Source organism: Leishmania infantum, chromosome 21, assembly GCF_000002875.2.
Source record: "Leishmania infantum JPCM5 genome chromosome 21".
Taxonomy (NCBI): Eukaryota; Euglenozoa; class Kinetoplastea; order Trypanosomatida; family Trypanosomatidae; genus Leishmania; species Leishmania infantum.
The window spans coordinates 565379-592165 of record NC_009405.2 but is presented as its reverse complement, the minus strand read 5'-3'; the positions used below and the strand labels follow the sequence as shown (position 1 = coordinate 592165).

The window sequence follows — 26787 nt, the reverse complement described above, 5'->3', positions numbered from 1 at the left end:
GTCGAGGAGTTCACCCTCAATGAAGAGGTGGCGAAGCAAGACCTGGCCTACATGGCCAAGTGGAACGCGCTGTCGGAGGAGATCGAGGCCGCTCGCGCATCTGGCGATCACACGAAGCTGCTTGAGCATGTCCAGGTCGGCCTGCAGATGCTGAAGGAGATCGGTGCCACGAACGCGCCAATCCAGTGCGAGAGTCTGCTCTGCATGGAGGCCTCTCAGGCGCACTACAAAATGGGGCAATACGACGAAGCCCTCCGGTGCGCCGAGAAGGCGCGCGAGTCTCTTCTGCGCGACTGCAAGGCTGAGCTGCAGGACAAGGCGCAGATTGCTGAGATAGAGGTCTTCATGGGGTTCGTGCTGTGCAAGCAGGGCGGCCACGGCGCGGCGGTCGAGGCACAGGAGCTACTGCAGAAAGTGCTGCGCTGGATCGACGTAGATGCCAAGTCTGCCATGCCGATGCAGGCGGTGGCGGCGGTGAACCTGCGCCGCTCCGTCCTTACTGGTCTCGGCCTCAGCACGACGGTGCAGGCCACAACCCTCGCCAGCAAAGGCGAGACGGCGGAGGCAAAGGTGCTGTACGCCAAAGGACTGGACACGTTGATCGAGGCGCTGAACCAGCACATTGATGAGAACGACTTTGAGCTGGTGAAGATGACGCTCGAGGCGATCCTGGCTTCCTTTGAGGGCCTCGATGATGTGTCGCAGGCAGTGGCAACGTGCCGCAAATACATCAGCTGGTGCAGGCGCCACGACGACGCGAGCGGCGTGGCGGACGGCGAGGCGATGCTCACGGCGCTGTGCGCTCGTCAGAAGATTGAGAACCCGCTGGAGACGGAGAAGGCAAAGGAGGCCGAGGAGGCAGAGAAGTAGGAGTGTCCCCAAACAAATCTGCAGTCGAGCCCGCCTCGTGATGGCGCAGTGGCTCGCTGCTGCGCGCTCGTGCGCCTCACCTCAGGCGTGTGTCGGCGTCGTTGCCGTGTTGCCGCCGCTCCCTCCGCCACCCTCCTCTTTCGTCTCAGACACGTTTCCTGTGAGGCTGTGGCGGTGAGCAGAGGAGTGTGCGGAGAGGAAGTGAATGGAGGGGGGCGCATGGCCCTCTTTTCGTCCTCCTCTACTTTGTTCGATTCCGTTGTTGCTCTCACATGCCGTAGGACCTTCCTCCTTCCCCCATCATCTTCCTGATTCCTCTGCCTTCATGACTGTTGGCCCCCTTGATGGAGTGGTGTATGCGTACGCGTGTGTGTGTGGGGGGGAAGGGGGGTGCGTGCGGTGGAGCCGTCCATTGCCCACCCGGCGTTTTGTACCCAAATCTTTAAGTTGTTCTCTGTTAATGTCGCGAAGGGGACGCACCGACGTGTGGTGCCAGGCAACACAAGTGATGCAATGCACAGTCTTCCAGGAACCTCATGGCGCACGGCTTCATGGCGCTCGATGACAGTGATACCTCAGCAGGGCAAGATGGACAGATCACATCGAAAGCATCCTCTGCGCGCTTGAGCTTAGTGCCAAGCATAACGCGACGGGTGGCAAAACGAGGACAGCAGCTGTCGCACACGCTCTCTTCGCCTACCTGCCGCTACTTGTTTCTCCACGTGGTTTCTTCACGCTCGTGCCCACCCTTCCCACCGCCGCTCTCCTTTTCAAGACGTTCGCGCCATTAAAGCAGGCGAGGCTATCGAGAAAGAAACAAGGGCAGCCTGTGCACATCTTGACCCCTTAGCGGGCGCGTATGTGTGTGTGTGTGTGCATAGAAAGAGAAAGATACACACACACACACACAAACCAGCACTCAGGTGCACGTGCGCGACGTGCTCGCTGGTATTACCGCTCTTTTCTGTCACGCCGTGCTTCCCTCATGGGCGTGCGCGTGGCGGCGTTTTCCCTCCCCCTTCTCTGTTGTTTGTTTGCGTGCCTCCTCGCTGGCATCACGTAGAGAAATAGGGCACCGCTTTAGACCCCTCCCCTCCCCTCCCTCCCTCCCTCCCCCTATTTGCTGGCTCTGTCGCCTTCGTCTGTGGTCAGGGACGGTGTGCGTCAATCGCAAGGCAAACCTCCCCCTCCCCCCCGCCTCACCGCCCTCCCTCCGCGTCGTCCAAAGCACGCACGCTCAGCGGCTCGCACATATGCCGTTTCTCTCTTCAGCCTTCTAGACGCTACTTGCTCGCTCCCTCACGTCCTTTCCGCGCGGAGATGCATTCTGCGATTCGTTTTTCAGGTTCAAGCTCGCGGAGTATGAGCTCCTCGATGGAGGTCGCCTCCGCTGCTGCTGAGCCGCCGCTGAGTGTGTCTTCCATCCCTCGCAGACGTAGTGCTGACCAGGACGATGCCCTAAGTCTGCTGGAGCCGGCTGCCCGGCTGCCGACGTCCACCACCTCGAAGGTTTCTGCCCTTTCCCAGCGCAGTCTTCGCAGCGGCTCCCATCCGTCGGCCGCCGTAGATGGCGATGACCCCGGCGCCGCTCCCACTGCGTCGTCTTCCTACACATGCAAAGGTGATAATGCGGACGCGCTTCTTCACCAACCGCCCGGCAACCCGCAGACGAGGGTGCCGTCTTCGTTCGCCGCCACCGTCGATACGCGTGCCTCTGAAGCGAGCATTCATAGTGCACGCGGCAGGTCAGGCAGCAGCCGGCGAGACAACCTGAGCCCCGTTGCACCACAGTCACGAGCTGCCACCCAGCCACCGCACACGCACCCGGGGCGTGTTTTCGCGAACCTTCCATGGATACCACCGCCGCCAATCTACGGCACGCCGTTACCGGACAGCAGCAACATGAACCGCCACTATGCCCACTACTACGACCCTACGGAGGCAACGCTGCGAGCTCCCTTCTGCTACCCGGATGATGTGCCGCTGCGTGCGCAGGGGCACCACAGCGACGTGTCGGGCACGGAGTGGCCAAAGCCGAGTGATCTGCCTCTTCCTTCCACGTTTCCAATGCCGCCGCACGTGCTGCCGCAGCTATCGCTGCCAGTGGTGTCTGCGTCAGCAGCTGAGGCTGCAGCACGAGGCATGGTGGCGGCGCCGCACGTTTGGGCAATACCACCACCGCTTCTATACCCCCCGCCACCTCCGCCGCCGTGGTGGTTTTATGGGACACCCCCACTTCCTCTCCCTGCGTCCTCGTCCGACACTTCTGCGAGCAGCGCTGGAAGCAGCAGACATGCATCATCGTCGTCACGTGCGTCGGCAAGGCCAACCACGCAGCCTTCACGGCATCCGCCGGCAAATGCTGCGCGCCCGCATGCAGAGGCAGCAGCTCCGTCGCGGCACGGTGTGGCGGTCCCCGCAGGTTCTGTGGAGACACCAGTCGCAGTCGCATCGCGGGGTGACGCCGGTGGTTCTCACGCCGCAAAGCAACGCTCCGTTGCCTCGTCGGGCTCTCGCTACGCTGCGGGCCACACTGTCGGCACCGGTAGAGCGGCACGGCGGTCGGTGGGCTCGTTCTCTGCCTCGGGCGCGACCTCCCCTAGGAGCCCCACAACGACGACAGCGCACTCTGATCCACCGCAAGGGGTAGAGCGTCGCGTTTATGCGTCGAGTGGCAGCGGGAGCAGTGACATACAACGATGTGCGAAGGGGCAGACCGTGCAAGTTGCGCCTCGGCGCACGAACGCGGCGCACTGTGTTCAACCTGACCAGCTTCAAGTATATGGCGAAGATGTCGTGCAAGAGAGAGATTGCAGCAGCGTGACCGCTCGCATGAAGCGCGCCGTGAGTGCTGCCGAAGCGTATGTGGAGAAAATGGAGCACCTTTACCGCCGGTTGCGGAGCCGCTACGAGGAGGTGGTCATGTCACCAGGAAAGGTGGCGAGGTATGGAGGCAACATCACCGCAGACGAGGGGGCCGAGGAGAAGCGGCACCGACGCACTGCGCCCCCGGCAACGACTAGGGCGACGAGAGCTCCGCCGGAGAAGGGGCTGCTGCATCCGCTGGAGCGAGCGTTTTCGCGGCAGACTCACCTGCAACCAACCGCACCCATGCCACATGCCAAGCGACCTGTGTCCCCTGCCTTGTCAGCTGCACATTCGTCGGCCGTCGAGCCATCGCCACCGCTGTCGTCGTCATCGTCTGCGACCTCCGCTACGTCACTGAGGCGCGAACTGCACCTCTTAGAGTCGCAGTGGCAGCGGCTGGAAGAGCTAAAGCGGCACGGAAGCGGTGGCACGGCGGCGGCCGTTGCACCGCCCGCTGCGCCGTCGCCATCAACGGCAACGGCGACAGTGGACGAAGATCCTTTCACAAATCGCCGTTTCTTGCAGCTTATAAAGGATCGCAAGCACCTCTTGATGTCGGCAGCGTAGGATTTCACCGAGTGGCGGGGATGTTGGGGTGAGGTGAGTGGGGCTGGCCAAGGGCTGGCTAAGAACGTGCGCAGGAGCAGCTGTGTGAGCTCACCGATCGCTTCCTCTGTTCGCACCCTCTCTCGCCTTCTCTCTTCTTTCTCCCCCCTTTTCGCCTCTAGGGCACGCCTGCCCCATGTTGCTGAAGGAACGAAAGAAGTCGCGCGCGCGCCCATAGGCGAACGCAAGCGGAACGTGCCGGATGCACAGACGCTTTTCCTCATGCGTGTTGAGCTCAACCTCCCGATTAGTTTTATGGCATATATGGTCAACCCTTGCCCGGACGGCGAAGCAAAATGCCTCTCCGTGACAGAGTCGCCTATGCGCATCGCCAGCACAACGAATCACGCACACACACACACACACACATGCACACAAGCGTGCCATGTCGACACACTGTGCCACTCCATCTTCCGCTATTCCTCTCCTCTCTCTCTCTCTCTCGCCCACCGTGAGTCTGCTACTGCTGCTGCTATTCCACTCCCTCAGATTTAGCACTCGAAAAGCGCCTTCGTAGGAGCCACTGGTGTATATGCATAGACGCATACATAAAAACGGCGAAGTGTACACGCTCACGAAACATCCTCCAAGTCGCTCCTCTTATCTCCGCCTTCTACTATTCCCTCAGTCTCCCGGAATGTCGCTCGATGGCGGTGGCATCAGCAATGGCCCCGAGGCACAGGCTACCGCCTCGGCCATGGAGGAGGACTACTGCCTGCATGGGCGGGAGCGCTTTCAAAACCAGTGGGCGCGCGCTGGCGTGTTTTCTCCTGCCTCATTGCGTGTGTACGGCATCACCGGGGAGCCGGTGCTGATGCGCTCCATCAAGCAAGCGCGCATGCTGAGTGCCACGTTCGGCACGTGCTTTCTCGGCCGCTTTCCGCGGTTCAGGTCGTCGCCGTCTTCGGGGGACAGCGATGCCGCCGCCGTCACGCAGAAGGACAACGCCTCGAACGCTGCCGGTCCGTCCAGAAGCGGCAGCAGCTACGATTCGCTTCCCTTCAGCTCCCTCTTGCTGGGTCCGTGCCCTCCGCCGAACATGACGGCTGATCCCCACATGCTACATCAGGCGTGGCGCAGGGAGGTGGCCGGGACGTGGAGCGCGCTGCACATGCCGTCGGAGTGGTGCCAGACGATGAACGGTGTCGCGACGGAGCTAAGCTGGTCGACGCGTGCGCAGCGGAAGCGTATCGCTGAGCAGCTTGAGCTAGCAGCCTTCATGTGCCTACGCGCCGTGCAGGTGCCGCTACCGTTCTATGCCGCGGACGTCGCATGGTCTGGCGGAGATGACGACGACAGCCGCGATCAGGAGGACAACGAGGGGGGTGCCACAGCAGGCAAGCGCGGCGGCGCGCAGCCGATGAGTGATGAAGAGGAGAATCAGCGCAACATCCGCGTCGCTTGTCTTGCCGCGGATGTAGTGCTGTCTTTCATTCAGCAGTGCACGAGGGTGAAGGTGTGGGTCCGCTGCGATGCATGCAACCCTGCCCATCGCTACCAGCTGCAGCGTCTCCGCCAGGCCGTCCTTTACGGCTACTCCACTCTCAAGACGGACTCAGGGCGGGTGATATACCGCATCAATACACCCTGTAGTGTCACCAGCACCACTACGAGCCTCATGTCTGACGCATCACCGCCGTCGTCGTCCTCGTCGCCGCGTTCGGGTGTGGTGCATACCGAGGCGGCTTCGTCTTTGATGGCGCTGCTCTACTACTCCACGTGGAACCCGCGCATGCTGCTGCCCAGCGAGTGGTTCGGCGAGGAGGTCGTCGGCTTTGAGTGCCCTACTGCCCCGGCGCTGCTGGCGTGTCTGGCGCCGCACGGGGTGGCGCCGCACGAGCACCCCAACTACCGCCCTGACGCCCCAGGCACCGCTTCCAGCACGCACCATCGCCCCAGCGCCACTTTGGCGGAGGAGGACGTCGTGGAGGCGCAGGAGCAGGCGCACCCTAACCACGGCAACCCCGACGAGGACAACGCACCGCTCCGGCGAACGCCACCGACCTACCACGACGGCGAGAGCGAAGGGAGTCGAACAGGCTACTCACTCTTCGACTGGTACGACAGCGTTACAGAGCTTGAGACGAGCCACGAAGCCGACTCGGCCGTGGCGGCGGCGAAGGGGGGCTCCAAGGGCTCCGGTTCCGCCTCCGACACATCGTATGAGGCAGCGGCCGACTGTCGCCGCTCTCATTTGCTGCGGAGCCGCTACACCTACGTGATGCCGGAGGATCTCCAGCCGTTGGTGGCCTCCCGCTGGGCTGGCACCTACCCGCCCTTTGTCAGCGCGATCACCTTCATTGTGGAGCTGCTGCGCCGGCGCGCGATGCCAGTGTTCGATCGCACCTTTTTTGACCAGTACCCGCTGCTCAACTACCTCCACTTCAAAGGCGTCGAGGAGCCGACCCGCGACGTCTTTGCCTCCTTCGAGGGTCAACTCCAACTGCCACTACAGCCACTGAGCCACCACCTGTCGAGCGGCGTCTACGAAGTCTTTGAGCGCGACGCACGAAAATACCGGCAGTACCGCGAGGCAGTCTTTCACTACGTGCGGGACTGGTACGCCGCCGGGGCGGAGCAGCAGCACGCGCATCAGAACAAAATGTTCTTCGCGAAGCACGGTGCCATGCAGAGGGTGCCGGTGCCCTCGCCGGATGAGCGGACACTCCACCTCGTGCTGCTCGGCTGCGGTCGCGGCCCGTTGATCGATGAGTGCCTCCACGCTGTCTCCGCGCTCGGGGTGCGACTGCGCATCTTCGCCATCGAAAAGAATCCCCCAGCTGCCGCCTTCACGCGAATGCGGTGGGCGAATGACCCCGAGTGGATGCAGCTGGCCTACACCTTCGGACACACACTGGAGGTGATCGTCGCCGACGGGCGCACCATTGCGACCGCCGCGGAAGACGGCTCGCTCACCTTACCGGCTGACTTCGGTCTGTGCGACCTTATCGTTTCTGAGCTGCTCGGGAGTCTGGGCGACAACGAGCTGAGCCCGGAGTGTCTGGAGGCCTTCCACGCTCAGCTCGAGGACATCCAGCTCAGCCGCGGCATCGCTTTCAACCCTCACCTCATGTGCATTCCACAGCAATACACTGCGTGGGTGGCGCCGCTCATGTCTGCCACCTTTGATGCGGCGGTGACGGAGGCAGCTGTGAAAGGGTTGACGGTGCCGCCGCCGGGCTGCCACGACCGCCATGCTGCTCTCAATCATACGCTGCTTGTCACAAACCTCAGCAGGGCTGTCACACTGGCGCCTCCGCAGCCGTGCTGGACCTTCGAGCACCGATTCCACGGCGGCAGCGGTAACGACTACAAGGGAGACCGCGGCGCGATGAAGCGGCGGGAGCCCGTGTCGCTGGAGCGGGCGGCGAGCCTTGTCTTTCAGGTGCCGCCGTGTGGCCGCTGCTGCGGCTTGGCTGGCTATTTCTCCGCGGTGCTTTACGAGTCTGCGACCGCGCCAGCCACGATCATCGCCACTGCCCCCGTGGAGAGGACGGAGGACATGTACAGTTGGTTTCCATGCGTCTTTGCGCTCGAGCCCGCCCAGCAGGCGGAGCTGCAGGATGTCGGGCAAGCAGCGGCGGAAGAAAGCCGCATGGTCGCCATCCGCGTGCAGCTTGATCGGCGGACGGGTCTGGCGGAGCAGAGGGTTTGGTATGAGTGGAGCGTCACCTACGGCGATGCGGCGGTGGAGCGACAGTCGCCGAGGACTGGCCGCGACGCCTCCGCTGCACCGTTGGTTCACAACAAGAACGGCTGGGCTGCGTCGATGCTCCTGTGAGACGGCGGGGATGGCACTGGAGGGTGGGAAGGTGTGTGGAGGGGAGCCAGAGCAGCTATTGCCCGGCTCTCTGTCTATTTGATTTCTTCTCAGGTTTACCGCGGGTGTGTGCATATTGACACGTGAGCTGCGTAGCAGGACTCCATCATGGGTGCTATAGGTATGCGACGCTGATGTCCACCCTCGTCTTCCTCTCATTCTTTTCGATGCGTCTTAGTGTCTTCCAGAGTCGCTTAGTCATGTTCATTTTTTTTTCGCTTTTCCTTGTTGTGGTGATGCTGTTGTTGTCCTGTGTCGTCGTGAGCATGTCTCCCTCTCCCTCTCTCCCGCCTCCCCTGCGCGCCGCCCTTCTCAAGCCTCCTCTACGCTGCTCCACATCTATTGAACTGCTGCGGCCCGCCACGCCTTCCTCACGAGCTCTCTTTAGCATCCCTCATCTGGTTCTTTGTCGTTATTGTTGTTGGTTTTCCCTTTCCTTCCGCGGCGAACGTATCTGGCGGTCACTAAACCACTGCTACCGCGTTGTTGTTGTCTTGGCCGCGGCTGCAGAGTGGACTGTTATGCGCGTTGTGCTGGTGTGCTCGCCATGGATTGCACTCCATGTTGCATCTGCGTCTCTTGTCACCTCCTCCCTCTTCCCCCTCTCCTTCTTTATCCCCTTCGCCTTTCCTCTTGTGCTTACGCGTCACTGCGGCTGTGCGCCTCTGTAGTCTTTATCTATGCTACCGTGCACAGGGCCACTGCCCTCTCACCACCTCCCTACCCCGCCCTAGTGTTCTTGGCGGATGTCTGCAGGACCATATATATTTGTGCGTGCGTGCGTATGTAGACGAGGCGGGCCGGCTCACATCGTGATGCCATGTTTCTTCCGCCCCAACCCCCTCCCCCCTCACGCCTTGTTTTGTGATGCATGCATCGTGTCTGTGTTGGCTTGTGTGTTGTTTCGTCCTTGTTATTTCTTCGCCTCGCTTTTCTTCCCGGCAGTGCTGCGCCGATCTCGTGTGACGGCTTGACTGTCCACCCCCACCCACCCCACCCCTTCGCTGCTGCCTGTACTCGATTTCATGCCCCTCTCTTCACAGGAGTGGTGATGGTGGTGGTGGTGGTGATGTGTGTGTGTGTGCGGAGATACATATATGCCCCCATATACGCATATATATATATATGCGTATATGGGGGCATTTTTCGTTTCTCCCACCGCCGCCGCCCATCTCCCGTAAGGGCGCTTTGCCGCCCCCCTCCCCTCCCCATGTCTCCCCCCCCCCGTGCCACGTCCGATACTGACGGAGGTGAGACAGAGGAAGCGGGCAAAGAGAAATGCAGAACGATGAAAAGCTGGGGAAAACGAAGAGGAACGCGGGTGTCAGTTTCCACTAACGCTATTGTCCACGTCTGGGACAGCGAAGGCCACCTCGAGGTGCCTGCATGCGGCTGTGTGTACATATATATATATCACGCTCTCTACCTCGCTGCTGCTTTTTGGGAGGTGCAGCGGGCATTCTTTGCCACTGACGCCCCCGCTGCATCTCTCGTGTCTACCGCACTTCCTCGCACAACACTACTTCCTCCTTCCTTCTATTAATCGAAAACATTACAACATGAAGCACCTCAATCCCAATCACACGACCCCCGCACTCCTGCTGTGGTGACGGGTCCCTGCGAAAGGCTCCACTTCCTGCCCCCTCCCCCACCTCCCCTCTCTCGCTCGATCCGTGCGGAGGAATTATCCTCTCGAAACGTGAACTCTGCGTGGTGTGTTGGCGCACGCCACCGACACGGCCTGGAAGAGAAAAAGGCGCAGAGCCGGGACGCTGAACGTGTGGGAAGGTGACGATCGCTGTGTGCCTTCATCTCTCTTCCCTTAGCTTTTAGCCCATGTCGCGCTTCTACACGGCCAAGGAGGTGCGAGAGCACGCCTTTCACGACGACGCATACGTCTCACTGAATGGCAAAGTGCTCGACCTCACACCGCTCATCGCCGCCTACAAGGAAATGCCGAAGTTTGCACACCTCACGAAGCCGCTGGTGCAGGTGGCCGGCACCGACATCTCGCACTGGTGGGATGCTGAGGCCAACGACCTGCGGTCGTGTGTAGATCCGAACAGCGGCATGCGCACTTACGCGATGCCGCTGGGCCGGGTGCCACACATGCCTACTATCTACCCCGACTCCAACATTGACCTCAACTACGACGTTCCGTGGTGGAAAGACCCGCAGTATATCATCGGAGCCCTGACGAGCCGCACGCGTCGCATTCGCATTGTGAATACGCTCACCGGTGACGAGACGACGCTGGAGGTGTGCGCGGAGGAAACCCTAGAGGAGCTCCTACGTGAGCGCTACCTCTCCATTAACGCGCACGCGCGCAGTTATACGTGGGTGCGGCTAGACCCCGACCCGCGCGAGCTCGACATGTCCCGCACACTCGAGGACAACGGCATCCATGACGAGGCGGACTCCTTCGAAGACTTGGGACTGAACGCAGACTACTACATCCCCGCCATTCACCTGTACTATAACGATGACCTGACGGAGGCATAAAATGCCACCGCAGCCGCAGCAGTTGCTACAGAGGCAGTGATGGCGAAGAGGAAAGAATGACCCCCCTCCTCCTCCCTCCCCGTCAGTCCGCACGTGTGTCTGCATGAGGGGAGGCCTTCTGCCATCAGTCCAAGGGAAGTGCTGGGGACGGCAGTCGGTGACGTGGCAGAATGCTATCACTTCGATGTACACTACTACTGGCAAGCCATGGGGTTGTGCTGTTGCGCTCATGTGCGTGTGTCTGTGCGCTCGTGAAGGGCGCGTGTCTCTGTTTATCCATCATATATACCTGCAGCTCATTGTACGAGTCACTCGGTGCGCTTGTATGTCTTCATCGGCGTCTGTGTGTTAGGGGGGGAGGCTGGATATTGAGCGGCATGCACACTTCAACCCCCCCCGTCCTCTTCTACCTCCCCCCCCCGGTGTCCATCGAGAAGGCGAGGCCGCGGAGTGTCGAGCGCCGCCAAGTGTGACGGAACCCCCCCCCTTCCACCCAACACACACACGTACACGTACGCACACATACCTTTGCGCCAAGTAGAACGCGAAAGAAAAAAAAGAGGGAAAACGAGGACGTGAGCAGGGCAGCCACTGCTTGTATCCCCCCACCCCACCCGCCTTCCCTGCCTTCTCCCTACGCAGACAGCGCCGGCGGGAAGAGAAGTTGGTGCCGACAGGGTGCAATGCAGTGACGGCTTTGGTTCACTAGTGCACTTTATTCACTCACGGAGAACTTCATCGTGCCGCTGCAGCGTGGGTCACGAAGTGGCCGCTGCTTTTTCTTTCTCCGATCACGGCGGCGTCGGTTGGCGGCACACAACTGCCACGCTCGTAGTCGTGCGAGAGGGCCGCCTTCATACCCGGAGCGTGCATGCGCATCGTGCGCACTCCAGGCTTTGCGCCACCCTCTTCCTGTGTATGTGTGTATGCGGGCACGCGTCAACTATACCTCCACCTCTTCCCTTCTCTCCCTCTCTGTACGTGCCTCAGTTCCTTCAATCTCGCGGTACCGACTGTGCTGCATCAAACACACACAAGCGTATAAGATCTTCCCCCCCCCCTCCCCCATCCGCCGGTGATTCTGTCCCCCCACAGCACACCTTGCTGCCCATCCAGCGCCTTGCCCATCACCTCCCCACCTCTACGCTGTTCTCACACACGCACACTTCACATCAGCCCCCTCTTCCTTTCTTTTCTCGCGCGCGCGGGATTGCCTGCCTGCGTCGGTTTGTGTGTGTGCGTGACCGTGCTTTCACAGCTGAGCAACAAGGTCAACCGACGTACGCGTGCACACGCACGCATGCACAGAAGCCGTCTGTTTTCTCCTCACTCCCTCACACACGTCACATCTTCCCCCACTCACGCCCCTCCGCCCCCCCTCCCCCCATCTGCCCCGTCACAGCGCAACGTTTCTACCCCGTCGCTTGAATCCCTCCGATTCGAACGCCATCGACGACAAGCAGTCTCACCTCTCTCGCCGATATTCTCTCTATCACCACCCCACCACCACCACCACCAAATACATACTCGTGAGTGTTTCTGCGTATTTCTCTTGCACCCTACCCCCTCGCCACATGTCTTGCTCTTTGTGACGCATCGCCCTTACCTCGCCTTGCTCCCTCTCCCCCTTTTCCGCGACTCCTTTTTCTCATCTCCTTCGTGTTCATCCTATCCTCATCTCCCGTCTATCCATCACCCACTTCTCCTCAAGTGGTCCACACGCAGGCGTCCGTTTTTTTTTTAATCTGTCGTGGAATCGAGGCCCTCTTGACGGTTTCCTTTTTTCTTCGCGTGCGCGTGCGTGCGCGTCGCTCGCCACCGGCGCTGCGCTCTCTCTTGTTGTTATGTTTGCAAGTAACTATCTATCTATATAGATAGATAGGCTACCTTTTTTCCTTCCTTCGCTTGCGTACGTGCGTGTCAATCTCTGTGTTTGTGTGTGGGTGTGCATGAACTCGGTGAAGCACACCTACAGGATTGCCCTTTGCCCTCACTCACACACGCACGCACACAAACATCTCCACCACCCTCCCCTTCAACCCTTCTTCCTCAAAGACGTCCCTGTCGTTTCTCTCCCTCTCCCCCTCTTCTTCTTCCCTTTTTCTTGTCTGTGTGCGTGCGCTCGTTTTCGATTCCGGTGAAGTCACACGTCACCGACTTGCGCTCCCCTCCACCCCTGGCCGTCCGCCGTCTCTCGTCTATCCACCACCCTTTTTCGAATCTGCGTCATGTTCCACATCTCTCGTGCAGTGCGCTGCAACGCACTCGCCACCGCCATCGCTGGCCGTACCTCGCTAAGTGATGCGATACGCCAGGTGCAGAAGGTGTGGAACCTCGACTTCAAGGATGGACCGGTGACCACGAGCACGCTGACGTTCAATGACGAGCCTGACCCGGCTGCGCCGATCTTCCATGTGCTCGATTTGCAAGGCGGCGTCTTTGTGGAGGAAAAGGCAGACAGCGGAGCTGCTGCAGCAACGCCTTCAACCGTCAATGAGGCTGGCAAAACTGAGCTGCAGAGCGCCGAGCTTGGGCAGGTATTTCGCTACCATGCAAAGGATGAGACGAGCGTCATCACTCGCGAGGTGGCGGAGCGCATGATGTCGGCGATGCTGACGCACAACACCATAGACAAGATAATGCTAGAGGCGCAGCGGCAAGGCCGCATCTCCTTCTACATGACGATGTTTGGCGAGGAGGCTGCCGTGATCGGCGCGGCGGCTGGGCTGGCCAGCAACGACGAGCTCTTCGCGCAATACAGAGAGGCGGGTATTCTGACGTACCGCGGCTACACTATACCCGAGTTTATCGCGCAGTGCATGGGCAACTGTGAGTGCGATTTGAAGGGCCGTCAGATGCCTATCCACTACGGCAGCAAGCGTCTGAATGCGCAGATGGTCAGCTCCCCGCTCGCCACGCAGATCCCTCACGGCGCCGGCGCCGGCTACGCGTTTCGGCTAGAAAACCAGGCGCTGGAGAGGAGGCTGCCGACTGGCACGCTGCTGTCGACGATTCCGGAGGCGCGCATCTGTGCCACCTTCTTCGGCGAGGGAGCCGCGAGCGAGGGCGACTTCCACGCTGGGCTGAACTTCGCTAGCACCGTCGGCTCGCACACCCTCTTCTTTGTGCGCAACAATGGTTACGCCATCTCGACCCCGACCCACAGCCAGTACATGGGCGACGGCATCTTGAGCCGTGCGGTAGGCTACGGCATGCCGGCCGCCAGAGTCGACGGCCTCGACGCGCTGGCGGTTTACCATACCGTGCGCAAGGCACGTGAAATGATCCTGAACAACCACCGGCCCGTCCTGGTGGAGGCACTGACGTACCGCCTCTCGCACCACTCAACCTCGGACGACAGTACCGCGTACCGCTCGCGGGACGAGATCGAGCACTTCGCAGAGACCTTTAGCCCCATCGAGCGCTTTGAGCGCTTCATGGCAGAGCGTGGCTGGTGGACGCCCGAGCAGTCGACGGAGGTTGTCGAGAGGACCCGCAGAGAGGTGCTTAGCGAGCTGCGTCGGCAGGAGAAGCTGCCTGCATGGCCAGTATCGACCCTGTGCGATGACGTCTTTGAGCACCTGACGCCAGAGCTGGAGCGGCAGAGGGCGCAGCTGGTGGAGCACTACCAGGCGCACCGGTCTATCTACGATCAGGAGAAGCTTTAGTGCCGCCGCGAGGGCCGCAGACGCACGCGAAAGGAGACATGCGAGGAGGGTGGGTAGCACACATGCACTCACGCCAGTTTACAACATCGTGTTGTACAGTGGTGCCGTCGCATCTCCCACCCAGCCACCCCTCCTTCCTCACGTGGACCACCGCGCCATCGTCTCCCTGTGTGATTTCGTGCCGTTACTCCACACACACACATACATATACATACATGGCTCAGTGCGTGGCATCAGAGGGTCCAGCCCCACCGCACACCCCCCCCTCTCCTCCACTCCCGACTCTCTGCGTGTGTGAGGGAGGAAGCCCAGCAGCCCCCACCTCACCCTCCCCAATGCCGAGCCACTCCTGGTGGTGGTGGCAGGGCCCGGTGCCCGCGACGCAGCGAGGCCAGAGCAATTCAGCGCTACTGATGTTGTCGGTCAAGGCCCTGCGTGGCGCTGCGTCGACGCCACCTGCGCAGCGGGCAGAGTGCGAGGCAGGGGCCGTGCTCTCAGGGGACTGCATCGGCGCCTTGCCGGACCGGCGTGTGTCGACGGCTGCCATGGCCCCACGCGAGGTGGGGCCTGTGTGACAGGGCCATGGGTGGCAGCGTGGGGCGTTGGACCCCACATTGTGTGGCAGAGAAGCGGATGCACTTTGAATGGAAACGGCGATGCCAAGCCAAGGCGAGTGGGGTTCTGGTACGCGTGTCGCTCGCATTCTCTTGTCTGGAGGTCGCACCTCCTCCTGCGCCTGTGCGGTAGGTGCGGACGTTTTGTTGATGTGGACGTTGTTTCGTTGCCTCCTCTCCATTTCTCTTCCCAGTCCTCCTCGCAGTCGGTACGGCGAGGGGCTCTTGTTGTTCTTTCTTCGATCGCTTTTCGTTTTTTTCTTGCCAGCTCACTTTTTTGTTGTGCCGCCGGGTGAGGCAACTGAGGGGGAAACATGACGCACAGGCGGCGACGCTGAAAGGGCTACTCCGAGCGCCCTGGCCTGTGAATCGCCGACTTCCTTCTTGGGCCCGTGGGGCATGTGCCCAGACCACCCCTAGCCACCTCTGCTACCTCAACCACAGACGCCACCGCTTCCGCCCATCGAGCAGGATACGGAACGCGGCGCACTCGGATCGAACCATACAGTCCACACCTAAGCTTAGGTGTAGCGCTTGCGGCGCAGCACGTATGCGAGGGACGGACGAAGAGGGACAAAAAGCTCCCCGCTAGACGCCGGACGCTTATTCGACCGACTGGACGGTTCGTCCTAGACGGCCACGGGGATGTAGCCGTGGCGCAGCAGAGGGCCAGGTGGGCTGTGGTGTTTTGTACGCGTGTATACGTGTTGACTTATTCGTGTGTCGTAGAATGGGCACACTGTTATCTAAACGAAAACGAAAACAAAAAAAATGAAAAAAAAATGAGCGATCGTGCTGATACAGCTCTGCACGGACGTCGGCTAAGCCCATCGCCCCCTACCCTACCCTGCCCTACCCTTTGTTTTTTCCGTATCGCTCTCGCTCTTCCGCACGAACGCACGCTGCCTTCGCTGTTCGCGCACTCACGCTGGCAAACACGCACATTTTCCTTCCTTGCTTGAACACGCGCTACAAGAGCGACCGCACAACAAGGCCGCTCATCACCGATGATGCGTTTCCGCGGCAGCCACTACCAGCAGCTGCTGGCACAGCTGCCGCGCAATCTGCTGGTTTTCGATGGGCATTGCCTGCTATGTCAAGCGCGCGTGCGTTACGTTCTGGAGCGCAATTTCAGTTTCTTTAGTTTCTTCAGCTACGCGAGGAGGAATGTGGAAGACGAGATCGCGGAGGGTCTGGACCGCCACCGGATCTATTTCGCTTCTCTCGACTCCAAGGAGGGAGCCAATGTGCGCCGCCTATTCTTCCAGCGTGCGCCGTCGTCCTCCGCATCGCGTGCGTCTTGCTCGGCGGCGCTGCCACAGATGGCGCTTCCTGTGCCCGAGGACCTTGTGCTTGTGCTCATCGAGAAAGTGCCTTCCCAGACAGCCAGCTTCCTCACCGGCGTGCGGCCGGGTGGCCTTGCCGCGGATGACCGCACACTCTTTGAAAAGACAGCAGCCTCCTACGGTCGTGGTGCAGCTACCTCCGCGTCGACGGTGACGTTTTCCACTGCCAGCTCGCGGCTCGTCAGCGCTGCCGAGACAGACCTCTTTGTCTCCACTAACTACACGGCGATGTGCCGGGTAGGCATGCACCTCGATCGCTTCCTCACTCGCTCCATCTTCCGCTTCCTCTACTGCGTAGTGCCGACCTCGGTAGGCAACTGGTGGTTTGAGCGATATGTGTGTCGCCGTCGGAAGACCATCTGGGGCACCTCAGAGCAGGATGCGGTGAAGGAGTGTGGCATTATCGAGGGAATGCGGGAGCGTCGGTGGGTGTGGCGAGGGGTTAGCAGCAACTCGCTGCAGCGATAAGTGTGGCAGGGACGAAGAAAGGCGGGGAGCTCGCCAGTGCGCCGCAGCGGCCATGCATGGATAGGGCGACTCCGTGCTGAGGTCATCTGCTTGTAGTCCGTCTCACTCTCCCGCCCCGACCCTCTCTCTTTTTCACGCCACCCATTTCGTCAGAGCGAGGGTGTTTCTTCTCCGCCATCATCGCACAATTTGATGGCAAGCCCATTGCAGTGATCACGGTTATCGGGACGTCCCAGCGCATTACAGAGTGCAGCTACACATACGCATAAAAGGAAACGGTCGGTGGGAAGTCCACGCCTCATCCCCTTCCGCCACCCCCACCACCATCTCCTGTGTGGACCCAAACACGAAAGTGTGCATGGCGTGCTGGTGAGGCAAACTAAAGGAACGCGCCTCACGATGAGGAACGACTAGGGAACTGCGGAGGATGCAGCCTTCGTGTCACCGCCACTTCGGTTCTCTCCCCTCCCCGCCCCCTTTTTCTTTCGCGTATGCAGCCTTGGCGGCCCGCTGCCGTCAGGCTCTGCATCGTGCACAGACCCTCACCGATGTGCGGGCAGGCAGTCTCCTCATTCCCTTCCGTCTTCCGTCCCCCCCCCTTCTCTTGTCGCCGGCGCTTTGCCTGACCAGGAGCTCACTGCGCAGTGACGCGGAAACGTACACGCAACCGCCAGCGGCACAGACCGACGCGAGAGGTGCCGCTGCTGCTGCTGCTGCCGCCGCCGCCGCCGCTGGTAGTCGTGGCGGTGGTTCCATCGACACCTCTCCAGCGCAGCGCTCTCTCGCTCCTGTCGCGGTGCTCTTCCTGTTTGCCACTTTAGCGGAAATGAACAGCGCCACGCCCGGTGCCCGCGTCCTCGCTGCGATCGCGCCTCTATCGTATCTACGCCGTCGGCGCACAGCTGCATCGTCGTCTCCGCCGTTTTCATTGTCGCCGCGGCACGCGGCGTGCGCCTCCGCGACGGCTCGTCGCCCTTTCACCTCCTCGCTTCTCAGCAAACTCGGAGACTCTGTTGCCTTTAAGGTGTCGCAGCTCGCCGAGAACGTCTGGCTAGCCGATGAAAAACTCGTTACGGAGCCGCGGCGAAAGTTCGAGCCGCAGCGCGTCGCCAACACAAGTCTGGCAGAGCGCCTCGCGGCGCAACGAAATGTGCGGCAGCGTCTCGTGCCGACGAGGGTCCAGGTTGACAAGTCGCGTCAGTACGTTGAGTTCACGTGGCCTGAGGACGCGATCGAAGTGATGCGCTGCGTCTCTCTCGAGGCGGATCCGTCTGACCCGACAGAACCGCCTAGGACTTCATCTGGCAGATCTTCGTCAAGGCCTGCTACTGCACCTGCTGCCCGCTCCTCGTCTGCAGGGCCGGCAGCCTCGTCGCATGCGCCGGAAAGAGCCGCGGCTTCTGCTCATCGCGCGCCAGCTGGAGAACTGACGAGGGCGTCTTGGCCGGCTCTCCACTCGCCTTGCGTCCCTTCTGGCGCCCCGCTGCGGACGCGCGCGCTGGCCGAGTACCTGCGCGCCTACACCCCTAGCACCGACGGCGCACTCGGCGGCAAGGATATCATCATCTACGGCCGCCGCGGCATCACGATCACGAAGGTCATTCCCGTTGGCAGCTACGCCCTGCGCTTTGTCTTTTCCGACGGTCACAGTGGCGGCCTCTACAGCTATGCGTACCTTTACTATCTCACGAGCCCCAGCACGAAGTACGGCCTCATGCGCGGCTACATCACGGAGCTGCGGCTGCGCCGCCGGTCGCGCGACCCGCCAAAGCGCGCCCCCTCCATCAAGTACGCCGCGATGATCGCGCACAGTGCGGCGACAGCGCCAAGGCACTAGACTACTGGGCACGCGTTGATCGACTACCCCACCGTCTCGCCCACGTCGCCGGCGCATGCTTGTCTGTGTGTGTCTCCTCGCCGCACGCTCTCTTGCCATGTCTGCGGTTGCTTCGAGTGCCTCCCCGTCTCTGTGTCTCCTTGCTTGGGGCCCCTCCTAATGATGACGAGGGGGGGGGAAGCACGCAGACACCCACCGCTCAGTGCGTGGCATCAGAGGGTCCAGCCCCACCGCACCCCCCCCTCCCCTCCACTCCCGACTCTCTGCGTGTGTGAGGGAGGAAGCCCAGCAGCCCCCACCTCACCCTCCCCAATGCCGAGCCACTCCTGGTGGTGGTGGCAGGGCCCGGTGCCCGCGACGCAGCGAGGCCAGAGCAATTCAGCGCTACTGATGTTGTCGGTCAAGGCCCTGCGTGGCGCTGCGTCGACGCCACCTGCGCAGCGGGCAGAGTGCGAGGCAGGGGCCGTGCTCTCAGGGGACTGCATCGGCGCCTTGCTGGACCGGCGTGTGTCGACGGCTGCCATGGCCCCACGCGAGGTGGGGCCTGTGTGATAGAGTCAGAAACAGTGCAGTATAGCGGATGCCATGTGGCAGCGAAATGGACGCGCCTTGAAAAAAATACGAAAGAGACACGCAGCCAGGGGAGCGTGGGCACGTGGCACGACAATGCAGTGGCGCACAGCACTCCCACCCTTTCTCCCACCACAGACATGCACAGATGAGCGCGTAGGCTCAAAAAGGTGTTGCGGGCGCGAGTGCCCATCGGTGGGAGACCTTTATCCTCACTCGCTGTGAATATGCGCGGTGAGAGAGAGATCTACTCGGCATGCACCCATGCGTGTGTGTGTGTGTGGGGGGGGGTGGGCGACGTGGCGGGCCTTTCCGTCGCACTTTACATGCATCGTCTTCCAGCAAATTCTGTTTCCTTTCTGTTCGCCTCCGTTGCATCGACGCTCTTTTCGCCCACATGTTTCACGTCGCACCCACCTCCAACCACCTCCACACCGCCGGGTTTTCGCTCGTCTCACTTGAACAGCGTTGCTCAACCACCTTCATCTCTCTATGTATGTGTCGAGCCACACGCACGCACGCACGCACGCGCACACACTAAGATTTCATATAACTCACGGACCCCACCGATAGAGCGTCTGCGCAAGCGGCGCTGGAGGACGGCGATGGACAACGGGGATCTCCTCCGCTATGCATTGCAGAGGCGCCAGTACCTCGTCGCCATATGGCTCACTCTTCAGCAGCGCTGGTTCGTCACGTCTTTCAACGCCTCGACGCGGGTCGTGGGCTGGGCCGTCGTTGCCTTGGGGGTGGCCCTCGTCACCTTCACTGTGGTGACGTTCGCGCGCAACGTGGTACCGGTGCTCACCACGCCAGGCTCCCTCCCGTACGTCCTTCTGCAGTGTCTCCTTGTGTTTGTCTCCTTCAACATCTATGTCAACTACTTCTGCTCTACAACATTTTCGAGGCACATCGGCCAAGCACCGCCGGAGTACACGTATCGGGGCCCGTACACCACCAACGCGGCCGGTGCTCCCTACGACAACTCCGACTCCTCGGAAGACAGCGGCGATGACGGCGTGAAAGAAGGCGATGGTAGCCCACGGGTGCATGGCCGCACGCAGGAGATAAGCTCGATGGCTGCTGGTGTCCCGTTAGCGCAGCACGCGTTTTCCTCTCCGCGCAGGGGCGCGGAGGCACCTCGAGGCCCCTTCGACACTACTCTCAACGACTCCGCGTCGCCTCGAGTGCCTATGCCGGCGGCTACGGGAATGGTGGCACCGTCGCAACCGCCGCTCCCGACGACGAACTTTCTCGGCATTCGCGTTGTGCGTGTCTTTAGGGGCGATGAGAGCGCGGACGGAGACGCTGCTGCGACGGTGCCGCTACACCAGCAAAAAGCCGGCGTTGCCTGTCGGAGAGGTAGCATGCGCTCGCTACTCGCTTGTTTCACCCGTCTTACCCGGAGTGCTAGTGCTGTGTTCCATGCACGAGGGTGCCACCGGTGCCACCTGCCGAATCGGCCAAAGACAGTGGCATCGCTGGACACACTTCTCGAGCTCGAGGCGATTGCTGAAACCGCTGAGCGCTGCCCACCGCGGCTGCGAGTCGCTCGCTTGCTGGACGTGCCGCGGCGCTACTGCCACCACTGCCGCCGCCTGAAGGCGCCGCGCGAGCACCACTGCGCCATATGCAACGAGTGTGTCACGAAGATGGACCATCATTGCCCGTGGATCAACAACTGCGTCGACGCGGAGAACCAGCGCTACTTCCTGCTGTTTGTGTGGTGGCTGTGGGTGGGCACCCTGCTGGCCACCGGCTTCCTGGGCTACGGCTACATACGCGAAAGCAGCAACGCTCGAAGGTTTAGGCGACTGCACGCGCAGTGGAGGACGTCTCCAAACAAGGCCGCCGTGGAGGCGAAACTGCGTGCACTGCGCATGCCCTACGGCCCCGCCGGTGTGCTGCTCACGTCGTATCTGACAACGCTGACATTCGGCGTGACGGTCATCGTCTGTCTCTGCATGTCACTCTTCCTGTACGTCAACAAGCGCCTGGTGCTGGAGAACACAACGGCGATCGAGAGCATCTACGTGCATGAGAAGCGCACGCACGTATACGCGTCCACCAACTTTACGTACCGCAACCCATACGACTTGGGGAAGTGGCTGAACTTCGTCGATCTTTTCTCCACCGCGCGTGACCCGCTTGTGAAGATGATGCTGAAGGCTGAGGCGGAGGCGGACAGGAGAGCCACAGCGGCCCGCCCTGGCGGCTGTGCAGACGACCGTGGATGGCGCTGGGCGGCTGTCGCCAGGCGTTTGGCGCAACGCGTGGCAATCGTTGTGTGGCTCACCGGCTTTCCAACGTTCCGACCAATCTACGGGGATGGGGTGCACTACCCCACCTTTGACTTGCTTGCGTCCGGTGAGCTGCACCCGCTACTGTCGGAGTAGGCCAAGCAGGGTCTTAGTAGCGTGGATGCACGGCGGGGCGTAAAAAAGGCGGAGAGCGCCGCAGTGGTGTCCGTCTATTTGCCCCCCCCCCCCCTTCCCTTTCTCCGTCGCTAATCCGCCACCGCAGCCCCCCCCCCCCCAATGCGCCTCTGGTGGTGGCGAGGGCGATGGCAGGGGCATGGTGCCAGTGATTCCATCTACCTTGCTGTCGCAGAGTCGAAACTACGCATCAAACCCATGTGGATGTGGAGGCAGGAAGCCACAGGAAAGAAGTGCGTGCTGTCCCCATAAAAGGTCGCGATCGCGTGTGCGGAGGAGCGCTTTGGCCGCGGGGGAGGGGTTTTCGCTGAGCGGCCGCCGCAACTTCAGATTATGTAGCGTCTTCATGAAGACCCCTCCCCCCTTCATGTGGTTGCGCGCCCGCTGCGTTGCTGGAACGCGCTCCGATGCGCACACGGGCACCAGTCCTTCTCTCTCGCTGTTCCCCTGCTTGGGGTCCCTCCTGATGACAAGTGGGGGGAGCGCACTGCTCAGTGCGTGGCATCAGAGGGTCCAGCCCCACTGCACCCCCCCCCTCCCCTCCACTCCCGACTCTCTGCGTGTGTGATGGAGGAAGCCCAGCAGCCCCCACCTCACCCTCCCCAATGCCGAGCCACTCCTGGTGGTGGTGGCAGGGCCCGGTGCCCGCGACGCAGCGAGGCCAGAGCAATTCAGCGCTACTGATGTTGTCGGTCAAGGCCCTGCGTGGCGCTGCGTCGACGCCACCTGCGCAGCGGGCAGAGTGCGAGGCAGGGGCCGTGCTCTCAGGGGACTGCATCGGCGCCTTGCTGGACCGGCGTGTGTCGACGGCTGCCATGGCCCCACGCGAGGTGGGGCCTGTGTGACAGGGCCGTGGGTGGCAGCGTGGGGCGTTGGACCCCACGTTGTGTGGCAGAGAAGCGGACTCGTGATTGCGAAACAAAAACGCAACTCTCTTTCACCCTCGCAGCTACGGCGTCTGTCTGCCCTTGTGTGTGCCCCATCATGCTCGTGCGCCTACGAAGTTTCCTTCTGTCTTGCCGGGTCTCTCTCTTGCTGCCTCCGAAACTGCTCAACGCCCCCTCCCCCGATACACGCACACAGAGAGAGAGCGAGCGAGGCTGTAGACATTCTCAAAAGCCGTCGTTCGCAGCTGTTGTTTGTGGCGTGTGGGATAGTGCGGCTGCGCCGACGGTCCACTGCTCGTCCTCTCTCTCCCGCCCTTGTGGCCTGCCGGTGTCAACTGCGCTTGGTGACTTGTTCGTTCGCCTTGAGTTGTCCCCACCTCGTACTCGGCATACTCGGGTTCACTTTGGCTCTGCCGAGTGCACCTCTTCGTTTCATTGCCGAGCCATCCTTTCGCCTGCCCATCTCGCCCTCCCCTACTTCTCTGGTGCGTGCCGTTGCTCTTGCTCTACATCGTTGGCTCCGCCACCGTCTTTGTCGGGTGTTTACGCGTGTGCCTGCACGCTCGCTCTCTCACGCCGGCGAAGCTCACGCAGACGACGACGCGAAGAGCGAACTCGCTGGACGAGATGATCTTTACCATCACCAATGCGGTCCTCTCCGCGATCTTCCTTATGCTCGTCGTGGTGCCGCCGCTGTACATCTACAGCCCTGACGATAACGCCGGAGAGTCGAATCGGCTGCCGAGCGCTGGTGAGGTCCTCCTAGATGAGAGCGTGACTCAGGGCGTGAAGCAGAGGCTGTATCTGCTGGTAGTCATCCCGACGTGTACCACGGTAAACGCCCTCTTCCTGTACTTTGCCTACTACCGCCCGGTGCGTTTTGTCCACTACCGTGTCGAGCTGAACTTGCTGACGCTACGGTGGACCTTGGAGGCGAGGCGCCAGCAGCTGCAGAAGAGCGGCGTGCTCGCCGTGGGCAACCGCAGCATCGTCGGCTGCGGCGTGTCTGCCTCGAGTTTTGTCATAAACGGTAGCAGCGTCGCCTCCTTGAACCGATCAAAGATGTCAGCGCGAAACGTCCACCTCGATCAAGGCAGCAACCACGCCCAGCGACTCGCGAGCACCGTGAACTGGGAGTGGCGCCGGCACGTGCGGCCCAAGAGCGTGCGCAAGGATACGTGGGTGAGTTCGGCCGTCTTTGCGGAGATCGGGGACCTGCGCGACCAGGTGGAGCAGCACTTTCTGGCAAAGGCAAATGTGGCTGAGGCGAATTTTACGAAGGCGGTGGTGAAAACGGTCGGCGTCTTCGTGCCGCCCACCCCCGCAGCGCTGCTGGGTCAGGTGACGGACGTCGCCGCGGAGGCAAAGCAAGGGAATGCCGTCTACCTCTCAAGCCGCCCACCGCTGTCCACGCTCGGCTCCCCCCGCTCAGGCCCTGGGAGCACGGCACGGCACGGCATGCTCAGCGATGGCAAGGCCGCGCCGCGGCCCCAGGGCAATGCTGCACCACTGGTGCCGGCAGAGAGTCTCCACCCTGATCTCCCACGGGGCTCGACCATGCCGGCGAACAGCAGCGGCGGCGGTAGCGCGGCGAGCTGTGTCGGCTCCGAATTCGCCCTTTTCCGCGGAGGCAAGAGCACCTCCTGGGGCCGGAGCAACACTGGCGCAGACTTACCACAAGCCTTGCGAGGCAACGTGCTGGAGCGGACGCACGAGCCGGCTGGCATGTAAATGTCTCCTACCGATCCGTGGAACGGCGAGGCGATGGTGCATGTGTATGGGCGCGGAGGGGGGTGAACATAGCAGAAGCAGCAGCAGCAACAACGGCCACTACGGCGGTGATGGCGCGAAGCGTCACGTCGAGAGTCGCTGCAGCCAAGGTGGCGAAAAGTGGCGATGGCCTCACGAGCGCCGCTGTCCGAGGTGCGCTTTTCTATTTTTCCTTTGGCGACTAGAACTCCCGTGTTCGCGCGCGTTGGTGCGCACATTGGTATTCTCTCTCTCTTGCAGTGCTGGCGGTGGTCCTCATCGTGATGGGTCGCTGGTCTCTGTGTCCTTCCCTTTTCGGTGGGGGAGCCCTGCAGCGCTATCGTTCTTTTCCCGGATGTGGTCGTTCGTGTACCTGTGCCGCGCTGCTGCATGCCTGTAGGTGCTCACCCGCAGCCCCCACAGCCTATCATTGTACGTTTTCTTTGTTGTTTGCATGCATCGGTGCCATCGAGGCCCCATACCTCCCTGTCCCGCTTGTTCCCCGCGCAGGACCACGAGCTGCGTTCGCAGTGCCTGGAATGGAGGGAAGGTCGGTTGGGTGGCGGCACGGCGGACGTGGGAGGGCTAGCGAGCAAAGAAGTAAAACGAGCAGTCCAGTGAAACTGGCCGACACCAGAAATTCATGACGTCGCGATGCAGCGCGGCGTGTGCGTGCGACTTTGTGAACGCGTGAGCGAAGGACTCGAAGAGCACACGTCACGAGCACGCCCCTCCTCCCTTCTCCCCCTGCGTGCCGGTATTTCCTTTGGTGAAGAGTGTAATGCGCGTGGTTGCAGGAGAACGAAGGTGCAGAGGGAAATGCATTGCAGGTGCAAGGTGCAGCACCGAGCAGGCAGCGCACCCCTCCCTACCCGACTCCCTCCGCCTCTCCTCTTCGCATTGGCACGCACCATCGCTGGTCTTCGTGTTCGCCTTCTTTGGGTGCTGTTACCTTCGCTGGCCAACCTCTGTCTTCATTTCTTGTTGTTCCCGCCTAATGTACGGTTCCAGATGATGACGAGGGGGGGAAGCACGCAGACACCCACCGCTCAGTGCGTGGCATCAGAGGGTCCAGCCCCACTGCACCCCCCCCCCTCCCCTCCACTCCCGACTCTCTGCGTGTGTGAGGAAGGAAGCCCAGCAGCCCCCACCTCACCCTCCCCAATGCCGAGCCACTCCTGGTGGTGGTGGCAGGGCCCGGTGCCCGCGACGCAGCGAGGTCAGAGCAATTCAGCGCTACTGATGTTGTCGGTCAAGGCCCTGCGTGGCGCTGCGTCGGCGCCACCTGCGCAGCGGGCAGAGTGCGAGGCAGGGGCCGTGCTCTCAGGGGACTGCATCGGCGCCTTGCTGGACCGGCGTGTGTCGACGGCTGCCATGGTCCCACGCGAGGTGGGGCCTCTGTGACAGGGCCGTGGGTGGCAGCGTGGGGCGTTGGACCCCGCGCTGTGTGGCAGAGAAGCGGACTTGTGTCTGAGGCGCGAAGGAAACGAATATATTCGCTCTTGTGGCCATCATGGTGATGTGGTGGACAGAGCGCCGGTGCGGCTCCCATACACAGATGCCCAAGCGGATACCCGCACCGGGAGATCAACTGCATGACACAGAAAAGCGTACAGGAAAGAGAAATGCCTCCCCCCCCCTACGGAAGAAAGGAGCACCGGCACTGGCAGCGGCATTGCTGCACAACTACAGTCTATGCGCGTGTGCATGCGCCTGTTCGAAAGACGCGCTGCATGCCTGCCGGTATGGCCCTCCCGGTGTGCAGGCGGCACAATGCCATGCCCGCACACACCCCAGCAGTGGGATCGGTTGAAGTGAAGGCACTGCCGCGCTGGATCGTCTCGATGCAGCTCACTCGCTCTCCCCCTCCTCCCTCCCCCCAAACGTTGGCAAAGGAAGTACACGCACATACGTATATATATATATATTCAGTGTCCACCAGATTCCGACTGGTTCTGGTTGACTGTCGTGTGCGCCCCCCTCCCAGAAAAGCTCCTCAAAATCTTTCACAAACACAACATACATATATACGTACGTACGTACACCCGCTTCCTCTGCAACTTGCTGTTTTTCTTGTGCCACGGGGGAGGGCCACGGCATACCGGGTCGACTCCGATCCTCCCCACTCTTCAGCCGCCGCCCTCGCCTTTGTTGCTCCTCCTCTCTGTGGCCGTTTTCTGCGGCCCAGTCTCCACGCCCCCCGCCTCTTTTCATCTTCACCGGCTTTTTTTGTTTGCCGGCGTGCGCAGGAGGGGAGGGGAAGGGATAGCTCGTTCTGCTTGGCTTGTCTTTCTTTGTTGTTTTTGTCGTGCCCTGCTTCAAAGAAGATCGATCTCCGGTGTCTTGGGGCAGCGGTGGGCGCGTGTGTGTACCTAGTGGAAGTGAAAGACACACATACGCACGCATCTCCCTCCGTCTTGCTGTGCTTCCTTGCTCTCTCTTTCTCAATCTGCCAGGAATCTGCTGCTCCTCCACGCGCCTCTTCACCCACGTCAGTTTTGGGAACCCTCCCCTTCGCTCTCCTCTCCCCCTCCACCTCCCCTCCCC

The 26787-nt window shown here is 61.5% G+C and overlaps 9 protein-coding genes across 9 annotated transcripts; all 9 read left to right on the top strand.

Moving 5' to 3' along the window:
* Nucleotides 1-51: 51 nt before the first annotated feature.
* Nucleotides 52-870, top strand: LINJ_21_1710 (conserved hypothetical protein; the record flags this gene model as incomplete). The annotated part of the gene is made up of 1 exon (XM_001465398.1): nt 52-870. The coding sequence occupies one exon, from the start codon at nt 52-54 to the stop codon at nt 868-870; it is 819 nt and encodes a 272-aa protein (XP_001465435.1).
* Nucleotides 871-2772: 1902 nt separating this feature from the next.
* On the top strand, nt 2773-4305 carry LINJ_21_1700 (conserved hypothetical protein; the record flags this gene model as incomplete). Its single annotated transcript, XM_001465397.1, has 1 exon — nt 2773-4305. The coding sequence occupies one exon, from the start codon at nt 2773-2775 to the stop codon at nt 4303-4305; it is 1533 nt and encodes a 510-aa protein (XP_001465434.1).
* Nucleotides 4306-4876: 571 nt separating this feature from the next.
* PRMT5 (putative arginine N-methyltransferase, type II) lies at nt 4877-8125 on the top strand (the record flags this gene model as incomplete). Its single annotated transcript, XM_001465396.1, has 1 exon — nt 4877-8125. The coding sequence occupies one exon, from the start codon at nt 4877-4879 to the stop codon at nt 8123-8125; it is 3249 nt and encodes a 1082-aa protein (XP_001465433.1).
* Nucleotides 8126-10000: 1875 nt separating this feature from the next.
* On the top strand, nt 10001-10666 carry LINJ_21_1680 (conserved hypothetical protein; the record flags this gene model as incomplete). Its single annotated transcript, XM_001465395.1, has 1 exon — nt 10001-10666. The coding sequence occupies one exon, from the start codon at nt 10001-10003 to the stop codon at nt 10664-10666; it is 666 nt and encodes a 221-aa protein (XP_001465432.1).
* A 2228-nt stretch (nt 10667-12894) lies between these two features.
* On the top strand, nt 12895-14334 carry LINJ_21_1670 (putative 2-oxoisovalerate dehydrogenase alpha subunit; the record flags this gene model as incomplete). The annotated part of the gene is made up of 1 exon (XM_001465394.1): nt 12895-14334. The coding sequence occupies one exon, from the start codon at nt 12895-12897 to the stop codon at nt 14332-14334; it is 1440 nt and encodes a 479-aa protein (XP_001465431.1).
* Nucleotides 14335-15955: 1621 nt separating this feature from the next.
* LINJ_21_1660 (conserved hypothetical protein) lies at nt 15956-16762 on the top strand (the record flags this gene model as incomplete). Its single annotated transcript, XM_001465393.1, has 1 exon — nt 15956-16762. The coding sequence occupies one exon, from the start codon at nt 15956-15958 to the stop codon at nt 16760-16762; it is 807 nt and encodes a 268-aa protein (XP_001465430.1).
* Nucleotides 16763-17189: 427 nt separating this feature from the next.
* On the top strand, nt 17190-18599 carry LINJ_21_1650 (conserved hypothetical protein; the record flags this gene model as incomplete). Its single annotated transcript, XM_001465392.1, has 1 exon — nt 17190-18599. One exon carries the CDS (start codon nt 17190-17192, stop codon nt 18597-18599), a length of 1410 nt encoding a protein of 469 aa, XP_001465429.1.
* Nucleotides 18600-19774: 1175 nt separating this feature from the next.
* Nucleotides 19775-21565, top strand: LINJ_21_1640 (zinc finger domain-like protein; the record flags this gene model as incomplete). The annotated part of the gene is made up of 1 exon (XM_001465391.1): nt 19775-21565. The coding sequence occupies one exon, from the start codon at nt 19775-19777 to the stop codon at nt 21563-21565; it is 1791 nt and encodes a 596-aa protein (XP_001465428.1).
* A 1553-nt stretch (nt 21566-23118) lies between these two features.
* On the top strand, nt 23119-24222 carry LINJ_21_1630 (conserved hypothetical protein; the record flags this gene model as incomplete). Its single annotated transcript, XM_001465390.1, has 1 exon — nt 23119-24222. The coding sequence occupies one exon, from the start codon at nt 23119-23121 to the stop codon at nt 24220-24222; it is 1104 nt and encodes a 367-aa protein (XP_001465427.1).
* Between the last annotated feature and the right edge of the window lie 2565 nt (nt 24223-26787).